This window comes from Takifugu flavidus, chromosome 8 (assembly GCF_003711565.1).
Source record: "Takifugu flavidus isolate HTHZ2018 chromosome 8, ASM371156v2, whole genome shotgun sequence".
Classification (NCBI taxonomy): Eukaryota; Metazoa; Chordata; class Actinopteri; order Tetraodontiformes; family Tetraodontidae; genus Takifugu; species Takifugu flavidus.
Genome location: NC_079527.1, coordinates 8388523 through 8397854, shown reverse-complemented (window position 1 = coordinate 8397854; position 9332 = coordinate 8388523). Strand labels below are relative to the sequence as shown.

Here is a 9332-nt window from a genome sequence, read left to right as displayed (position 1 = left end):
CGCGAGACACATAATCTCACGGTTTATCGCGAGATCTGGAGAATAGACCAATGACTTTACAATATGTGTTACATTAAACATTTCACAGTAATGCCATCACTAAAGGCCGCTGAGGTTTAAATGCAAATTAGATATGACTTATCCATATACTTGAACTATCCCTGTGTGTTTATAAATAAAATATAGGTAAAGTGGTACATGTTGCCATGGTTACCAGGAGTCTTCAGCTCTAAACACAAGGATTCGAAGCCAAATCCGGACTGAAGACCACATAAAAAGGTAAACACTGTTCTCCACACTTTTAGGAAATGTTGATAATGCTGATGCTCCAAATTCCTGAGGGACGTTGACGTTTGAGCTTCCAGATATCCTAGGATGTGGAGAAATTACCTTCTTTTGGCGGAGGTCTGTGTTCTCAAAGTGCTTTTTTTTCGAGTTTGTTGCACGATATTTTTGCATAATGGAATACATGTAAAGCTTTTTACTTTTCATATGAGATGTAAAAAAAAAAAAGATTTTTAAAGAAGAGAAAGTGCTGCATGCATAAATGTTGAGGAAGAATCTAAAAATCATTTAGAGTTCTGTCTGAGCCATCTTTTTTGTAGAAAATCACCCATTGCCAACAAGGCTATCCAAAGCATTGCTATTTACGTATCTCCTCCCTTTAGCCCCCCTGAAAACAGGAAAAAATCTCCAAAATGAATTTGCCTGCAGACAAGTCCATAGAAAAGGCTGTGGCAAGGAGAAGGTCTGCAGAGACAGCGCGCAAGGCCCGGATCTTTAACACCCGGCTCCGTGTCATGGGCATTGATACAAATGCTCTCAGCAAACAGGTTGAAGATAAAAAACAACGTCAAAACATGGAAATGCAATGCGACAAAGCTTTTGGTAAACCAATTACACCTACTGCATTTCATTATTCATAGGACAATAGAGGTAAACATATCATACCCAACAAATAACATTTTTTAGCTTTAAATAAAGAGTGTTGTGTTTTTCCCCCACAACATTCTAGACAAGCTGAGACTGCATCACAATGATCTGCTGCTGCAGCAAGAAACTGATGAAAGACGTGAAAGGGCTGCTTTGCACACTAATCTAGTCCAGTACTGGGCCACTCATCAGCGTTCCGAGGACTCCAGAGACGCTGATCTTAAGTGTGACCTGAAGGGGGCAGTCAGGATCACCGTTCCAGAGGGGCATCTGGGACCTGCCAGCATGCAAATCTATCAGGTATTTATAAAGCGTCTGCTTGGCACCTCTGGTCCTGCTTCAAATACCAATTATGAGCAGCCACCTGTGGACGGTGTCTTTATTCCTTTTACAGGGAGATACAAACACAAAGGAGCAAAAGAAGAGGGAGCAGATGAAAACAGAAAGAGTTTTGCAAGCACAGATTCAAGATAATGAGAGAAGACGCAGTGGTGAAAAGCACAGAGGTGGGAAAACACAGACTTTAAGCACAGCTGAACTTGCTTTACGATATAACCTCTGTTATTCCCACACATGCTTCATGCTTTCCTGCACAAACAATCACACACTCCCACGCACAGCACTTACTGCACGCTGGCACTGATGGATGAGCCTACCAGACAGGTTTTATGCATGTGTGAATATGCTGCTGAAGTAGATGTGCACTATGAGCGATGGCCAACGCACCAGTGGAAAAACAGGGAGACGATGTCCACAAATTAATCGTTTGTGTCATCTGTGTCACAGAGATGCTTGTGAGTAAAGAACTGGTGCAGCAGGACTTTAGAAGGCTCCAGCTGCATGCACAGGAGGAGGAGCGTAAGAAGGCGACCCTCAGAGCCGTCAGCAACTATAATGAAGCTCTGGTACGGTAAACGGTGTTCACAGAGACAGATGCCCACAGAATTCCTCAAGGTTTTGAGTGCTGATGTGCTAATCTCAGACGGGAATGTGAAATTAAACCTACTAATTGAAAATGGTCTGCGAGGCAAAGACACACACACACACACACACACACACACACACACACACAAAATCTTTTTTTAGATGCTGCCAAGCAACGTGTGTTTTGAAAAGCCACTGGCTGCCTGATTCCACTTACATTTTCCACCAGGAGACGTCATTGTAGAGCTCACAGGTCACGGTATTGTTCATGATAGTCGTGCCGTATAAAGCACATGCAAGACAAATCCATAAATAAAAGCCTTCTTGAGGTGATTTTCACTTGAAACAGGCTGCAGAGCAGGTGGAGACGCTGAAGGAGCAGCGCAGGAGAGAAGAACGAGAGAATCGTGCGGAAATGTTGCACACCCTGACGTCTGACATGATGACGGAGACACCAGAGGCAGCTCATTTAGGCCTGGAAGGAAGGGGCCCCTGCCGGGTTCCCGTAGATAGGTGGAAAGGGATGAGCACGGAGCAGCTGAGCATCATCCAGAAAGAAAGGAAAGAACAGCAGCTCAAGACACAGGTACTAGATTTATATTAGTGTTAATATCTCAATTCATGTCCACTATTGAATTATTTGCACCTCTATTTTAGAGACAGCGTGATGCTGAGAAGGCGCAGGAGGCCGCTTGGCATCTACATATCCTGAAGCTGTCTAGAACGGCAGATGAGGAACAGAAGAAAGTCTCAGAATTGAGGAGAAACCTGAGGATTCAGACAGATCTTCACAACTTTCATTTGGCTGGCGTGCAGAGAGCAAGGTGGGCACACCATGTTTTAGGTGTTAAAACATGGCTCACATCCAAAATGGGACTCTTTTCTTCAATGGCATCATTAATGTGCATTAGTGTTTTTCCTCCAGGCAGGACTATCTAAACAAGGAGCTCTACACCAACAGACCCACCAAGGACTACTTTTGTCAATTCAACACCACCTCCCGCTGACTCCACACTCGCCTTCCTCCGATGGCAAAAAAAGGGACCATTTCAGACAGATTGTTCCACGTGTTTTATTTTTCAGTCATATTTCCAGTTACAATGGTAGATTCATGATGCAGTTACAGTTACTGTATGTTGGCCCCATATGTGGTCTTCTAGCTCCTGTCTTTCAGCCACGATACATACAAACAGCAGTCTCATTGTGGGACTCAACACCTTAAGAGGCACACACACACACACGCACACACACGCACACACACACACACACGCACACACACACACACACACACACACTGCAGCAGTAACAATCACTCCCAACTCCACTTTCCTTTTCCCTCCTACTCATTCTGTTGAAAATCTGCTTGCATGAAGAGGTTCCTCTAAACAAAGCAATGGATTTATTTTTTTCCAAACATAACTTTTGAGTGTTTAACAATTACAAAAACTTGAAAAACAGCAGTGGCAAAGCAAAGTCCAAGCTTCTCCCTGGACACATGAAAAGCAAACGGTGAGCAGCAGTCGAGTGAGTATCTGTGTGTACACTCATTCCTCATGCAAAGCTAACATTTGCCCCAAATGCCGACAAACACAGATGTTTAGCAGCAGATAGTCAAGTTAGAATTGACGTGTTTTGCGTTATTTCCATCTCCTGTATGAAAATAGATATTTTTAAAAGCTTTTTTTGCCCTGAGTGTGTTTGATAAACCAACCACAGGGAGCCACCAGCCTGTTTTATTTTTTTTTTTTTAATTTTAGCTCCTCTCATCTCAGGTGATGTTTGGCTAGCGTCAAGCTTTTATTTAAGCAGAGAGAACATGAGGCAGCAGCATTGCATATAGTAGGCACTCCCTGACGTATGCACAAACCGGGTCGCTGCATTCCTGCGTCTGATAACTGCATCGTACAAAAACTCCACAGATATTCACTGAGCTGCAGCACATGGAATGTTGGATGGTTATGAGCATGAATGTAGTTTTCATGGTGACATAACTACTACTATCACTACATGAGATTAATGCACACTTTTTTTTAAACTTCATTTTAAAATTTGAAATCTTTGCAAACATCTAAAGAACAAGAATTTTTTTTCAAATCTCACCCCCCTTTTTTGAATCTTTTTTTCTCAAGTATGAAATAGTGTTGCTAAAATAGCCAAATGTCACTGCAATCAAAGTTAATTGTACAAACAAGAAAAAAAAGACAACATTTTAGAGTCAAGCGGTTTCAAACCTGCACATTTTTTTTATATCAAACATTTTTGGGTTCATTAAAACAATCTGCAAAGGTTCTATTTACATTTGGTGTTGGGGAAAAAAAAAACTTTCTAGGTCCTCCCGCGCCTCGTCTTAGCGTTGTTTTGAATCAGTAGCATGTAAATACAAGGTCTTCCCACTTCTGGAAACGATACATTCTCTGTGTTTAATGTGAAATAACAACGTCCTGCTTTTCTGATCAGCTCGCCTTGACAAAGATCTGAAAATAAAACTCAAGTGTTTGAATACTGCTCCTCAGTTCTGGGTTGTATGAGATGAACAGGTATGAAAAGGTTTAGAAGTAGAGACAACAATGTTTTAATACAGCGTAAAAACAGACAAAGACGGCTACACAGAGCTACACATAGGCATCGGCACGAAAATTACAATATCATTTCCAATAATGACATTACACTTCTGGTGGAAAGGCGAGAGAGTAATGACATCAATCTGGAGCTCTATGCAGACCCAGCAGGCACAGGAACTTATAAGGAGCAAGTACATATCTATAACACTGTATTATGGCTAAATATATAAATGTAGATGCAGCTATATACACCAGGTGCTACGTTTTTTTTCACAGCGAGTTTCCCTTATGCATCTAATGTTATTTATAATAAGAAATGTAACTGTAGATTCAAGAATGGGCATGAGCATTTGTAAAAAATAAAAGTGAGGAATATATGAAAAATGATTATACAAAAAAAAACGAGATACATGTGCTCAAAATGGTTTTAAAAAAACGATTAATGTCACTGGCACGTACCATCGGAGACATCAAACAGCGTACAAAATGTGTGAATTAACATAAGGCATGGTGATTATCCAGCGTGGCGTCTTTTCACGCTAGGCTATGCCATCATCCCTCTCTTTCACTCTGCATCTTCCCACAATCCCTCTGATACGTAAACCCGTTCAACATTCTGTCTTTGTCTTTCAAATGAGAAACCAAAGAGTCAAAAATGGAGAAAAAAAAGTGTTTGTCATCACGAAACATTGAGTAATGACACATAGAGGAGAGCGAGAGGGTGTCAAAGCAACATCTTCAAGTCGGGTATCGCACTGTCCACTACTCTGGACACTCCTTTGGTCAAAATCGTCCAGTCAATCAGATGACTCTCAGTTGCATCTGAATAGTCGGTATATTGATTATCAGTCAGTAAACTACACATCAGCACGTCAGTATAGGGGACGGGAGCGTACGGGCACATTTGTGTTGGTATGTTTTGGTCAGATGGGCCTGGCTAACGTGTGACAGTTAATTGAGGAAGCTGGGCGCCCCATTGGTGGCCGGGGGGTTGGCGGCAGGGTTGAGGGGGGAGTTGTCCGGTACGCCGTGGAACGGCTCCGGCCCCTCGCTGTGGCGGCTGAACTGGCTGGCCAGGGACTCGTCCATGTTGAGCTCCGTGGTTACGGCGCTGCTGCCGTTGAAGTCCAGGTTGTCCTCGCTGCACAGCTTGCTGTCCTCGCCCAGCGAAGGCTGGCTGGCTGTGCGCTTCTCTTCGAGGTCACTGCATCGCGTAAGAGTCAGGGATTATAAAGTGGGGGTGTTATGCAAATTGAAAATGAAGATTGGGCAGTGCAACTATGAAATCTGACCACTGCCTTTTCCCATGATTACGAACCCAATTTATTGGGATAGAGCCAAAAAAAACACCTTTGACGTCTTTATGAGACAATCATTTTTATCTGTAATGTTTCTTTTACAAACCTAAACCAGAGAACATATCAACAAATTGCAAGACTCAGTGCAGTCTTATTTAATGCATTCAGGCACTCTCAAAGGATAATAAATAAAAGGTTTGGGATATCGCAGCATACCTTTCAAGAGATCTGTATAGCAGGAGCAGGCATTAGGGAGAAAAGAAGAAATGAAAAGGGCCGAAAAGGATTAGGAAAGGCAAACAGTGCTGAGAGGGTGGGGGGGGTGTCAGCACTCAACATTTAAGCCATTCATAGATATATGATGATCAAGCAAACATGCATTCAGATGACAGACCTGTATTCTCCAAAAGTTTCATCCTTCATTGGTCGGGCTTCTGAGTCCATTGGACCATCTTCTTTATCTTTCACTGTGGATACAAATCACCTACTTTGAGTATTAGAAAGCATAATCACAGCATTTCAGAAGGGATTCACAAAAAGACTGATTATCTGACACATCTAGAAGGGGATATTTGGTGTAATTTGGCATAAATATTTAGCACAGGTGGGTGGGAATGTCATCCAGATTTTACTTGATAAAATAAAATGATAAAAGTCATTTCTGACTCACTAACCACACAAAATAAATGTTTGTTTTAGTCAACTATCAAAAACTGGCACTATTAAATGTCTATTTCATCCTGTTTTTCATGTGAGATCTGGAGGGAAGCGAGAACTGGCTAATTATATCTAGTTGGAGCCACTGTGGACATCCCACTGAGAGTTTAGGGGGAAATTTAAATGTGGTGCAATTTAATCCTGCTCATTTCTGCTAATATTAATCTGGATGACAGTGTTTCCTGTTACTGCTTGGCTTCTTTCTCTGCAGCTGCAGCCCAATTTTCATTATCACAATTTACAGCTCCTGTGTAACCCTCAAAGCCTGGGTGGCTTCTGACTCAGCAGCTGCGCCACACCAGAAAATATAGTCCCGGAAAGCTGACTTAGAGCCTGCCAGCATCTTGAGATCTCCCAAGATGTGAACGTCTGTCTTGTTCGCCTGCACTTACCTGAATACTTTCCACCTTTGCTTCTCTTGATGAAGCAGAGGATGAGCAGGACGAGCAGCAGCAGCACAACCGCACTCACAACACCGATGAACCAGCCCTGCGTCGCAAAGCTTGGCTGCACCTCCGTCACGCCTTCAGAGGGAGCAAAAAAAAAGGCTGTATGGTTTTTGTATGAGGAGCAAGAGTAGAATTATTCAGAAAGAATAGAAAAGAAAAGATTAGAATCTAGAGCAAAAGAGAGAGCGTGCGTTATGTATTCTGTCAGAGTGACATTTCACTCGGGATCCAGAGAATACAGAACAATATGCCAAACACAAGTAAGGGATCATTTCATACGGTTAACCCAGCTCTCTGCTAATTCAAGTCTTTGAAACTGAGAACTGGAAGGCGCTCTCAGCAGGATCAAGCTTTATATTTAGAAGTGGGAGGCCCAGAGGAGGGAGTAGAGAAAGATGAAAGGAGAGAGGGATGGAGGCTGAGCAGCGCTTATAGTACTTGTTCCTTTTGTCTGGATTTCGGTCTCCCAGAAAGTGTTGTTCTTGTAGGTGAAGAGCAGGCGGTAATGGGAGCCCGGGGTTAGTCCCTGGAGTTGGTAAAACTGCAGGGAAGAGTTCACCATCTCCGTCTTCTTCCACTTTCCACCATCTGCAAGAGGAGGGAATCAGTTTTAATGTCCATTCTGTGGAGGGACATAACTCACAGGGTGGATTAAAAGGGCTGACTAAATGCACTTTTTGTACCATTTTTGCTGAAGTAGTGGATCTGAAAGCCAACAGTCCTGTGTCTCTTTCTGGCTTCCCAGCTGAGGTTGACAGACCTTTCCTCCGCAGACAGGCTAATGTTGGCAGGAGGCACTGTGAGACATTTGGAGAGAGAAATCAAACAAAATGACCAAAGAAAGGGAGGGGCCACTGGGTTCCGCTGTGTGCCCTTCACTTACATCCCTCTAGCGTGGTGGCACCAAGGATTTCGATGGATAGTCCTTTCCCGGCGGCTGTGCGTGCCATCAGTAGGAACTGGTAATGGCTGTGACGATCCAGACCCTTCAGCGTCAGGTGGGTGATCTCGGGACTGGCTATATCCACCACCTGCAGAGGGTTGTCATCGCTCTGCACTGAGCGCGGCCAAAGAAACGTTCAATCACGACTTGATCTTTAGCTCTGGGTTATTGGTGCCACGTAAGGTGACGTGTGATTGACTGATGAGCATCATTACGGTGTCATGCTTCTGACATTTCTCTAAAGATTGACATTGTTTGATCAGGATACATCAATAGCCGCGTAGATGCTGCATTCATAAACCTCATGCTGGGTATTTGATGGGATAACAGTGGAATCATGCTCACTCTTTCGGTACTGCAGCGAGTATCCCAAGAGGATTCCATTGGGTTTGCTTGGTGGCGTCCAGTGGAGGGTAATCTCTGACTCTGATGGACTTGTCATTTGCATGGACATAGGAGGGCCAGGAACTAGCAGCAACGCAAACATAAAAAGACACTCTTGGAGTGGAACTCACTATTCACAGGATAATAAACACAACATTTTGCTGCACTGTCACACATATTTGCCAACAGCCGCCTGCTCAAAAAATATCTGTCCTGGCACTACTTTTCCAACCTCTCAATGCACCTCTACTCAGTTGTCCTTCAGCTTAGTGTTGTTTACTCTGCCACAATCACACATCCACCCCTCCTCCCACATACCAGCTGTCATCATTTGCATCTGTAATTGTCTTTTCATTCTCATTCTCACCTCCTTCGGGAGTCATGAATGACGTCTTCTCAGAAAGGGGTCCTTCGCCCTTGCTATTAAATGCACTAATAGCCAGGTCATAGTGGCAGTATGGTCTGAGATTAGTGATCGACTTCTTTTCCTCATTGGCCCCAGTCTGCACCACCACTATGTTCTCTGGCTCCTGGGCCCTGCTGTTTCGGTGGTGTCCCCAGGTCAAGTAGATCTGAAACCACAACATGAATTAAGAGCACAATCGTCTCAAACATGTCTGTATCGTGGCCATTTATTTGAGGTTTTTTTGTGGTATAAGCAAAATCCCAACATTATGTCTCAACATTTCAAGTCAACATCTCAACATTTGATCTTTAAATAGATCAATTGGAATGGACTTAAATCTAAATAGAAATAAGATGCTGCAGTGCAGCTCTGAAAGCTGCTACAGTGCCTCTCCCACTGCAGCCGTTTGTCATTCATGAGAAGATACAACAGAGGAGGTACCTTGTATCCCAGCAAGTGTCCTCGGACTGTCTCCTTGTCTACAGCCGCCCAAGTCACTCTGATGGTTGTGCTGTTCTCCAAGAGAACACCTAAATTCAGGGGAGCCTCCAGTGGAACTGAGAAACATGACCCAGAACATCAATTAACCCTCCTGTCACGTTCACCTCCCACCCCTCGCTGTTCCCGGTCAAAATTGACCGGTCTGTTTTAACTGCTCTTAAATTAGCACAAAAAGCATTTTAACCACCAAATCTTTAGTTTAAAGAGTTAGACATA

At 43.4% G+C, this 9332-nt stretch overlaps 2 protein-coding genes across 7 annotated transcripts in view; one reads left to right on the top strand and one right to left on the bottom strand.

The window, feature by feature from the left end:
* The first annotated feature begins 50 nt into the window (after window positions 1-50).
* ribc1 (RIB43A domain with coiled-coils 1) lies at window positions 51-4357 on the top strand. Of its 3 annotated transcripts, none has more exons than XM_057039607.1 (9): window positions 51-279; window positions 366-405; window positions 715-888; window positions 1016-1233; window positions 1328-1439; window positions 1720-1838; window positions 2207-2443; window positions 2515-2681; window positions 2783-4357. In XM_057039607.1, exons 3-9 carry the CDS (start codon window positions 801-803, stop codon window positions 2862-2864), a joined length of 1023 nt encoding a protein of 340 aa, XP_056895587.1. In that variant the 5' UTR covers window positions 51-279; window positions 366-405; window positions 715-800; the 3' UTR covers window positions 2865-4357. The 3 variants fall into 3 exon arrangements, with proteins under 3 accessions (XP_056895587.1, XP_056895585.1, XP_056895586.1); XM_057039605.1 differs by having other exon boundaries at window positions 669-888; XM_057039606.1 differs by lacking the exon at window positions 366-405 and having other exon boundaries at window positions 669-888.
* Window positions 2914-9332, bottom strand: part of l1cama (L1 cell adhesion molecule, paralog a) — a 33636-nt gene continuing 27217 nt past the window's right edge. For 2 of the 4 annotated variants that reach the window (XM_057039599.1, XM_057039601.1), the window contains 10 exons: window positions 9057-9172; window positions 8577-8781; window positions 8171-8293; window positions 7766-7939; window positions 7566-7679; window positions 7321-7470; window positions 6826-6957; window positions 6111-6183; window positions 5933-5944; window positions 2914-5622 (listed from right to left, as the gene is read on the bottom strand). In XM_057039599.1, the coding sequence (XP_056895579.1) occupies window positions 5370-5622; window positions 5933-5944; window positions 6111-6183; window positions 6826-6957; window positions 7321-7470; window positions 7566-7679; window positions 7766-7939; window positions 8171-8293; window positions 8577-8781; window positions 9057-9172 (1352 nt within the window). In that variant the 3' untranslated portion in view covers window positions 2914-5369. The remainder of the gene's footprint in view (window positions 5623-5932; window positions 5945-6110; window positions 6184-6825; window positions 6958-7320; window positions 7471-7565; window positions 7680-7765; window positions 7940-8170; window positions 8294-8576; window positions 8782-9056; window positions 9173-9332) is intronic. The other 2 variants (XM_057039600.1, XM_057039603.1) reach the window with 1 other exon arrangement.

What these genes read in the sequence shown, in the direction of transcription:
- ribc1 (XM_057039606.1), top strand. Translation starts at nt 699, where the DNA reads ATGAATTTGCCTGCAGACAAGTCCATAGAAAAGGCTGTGGCAAGGAGA. An exon ending in CCAGCATGCAAATCTATCAG is followed by an intron (nt 1,234 to 1,327) that starts GTATTTATAAAG and finishes TTCCTTTTACAG; the next exon opens with GGAGATACAAACACAAAGGA. An exon ending in AACAGCAGCTCAAGACACAG is followed by an intron (nt 2,444 to 2,514) that starts GTACTAGATTTA and finishes CCTCTATTTTAG; the next exon opens with AGACAGCGTGATGCTGAGAA.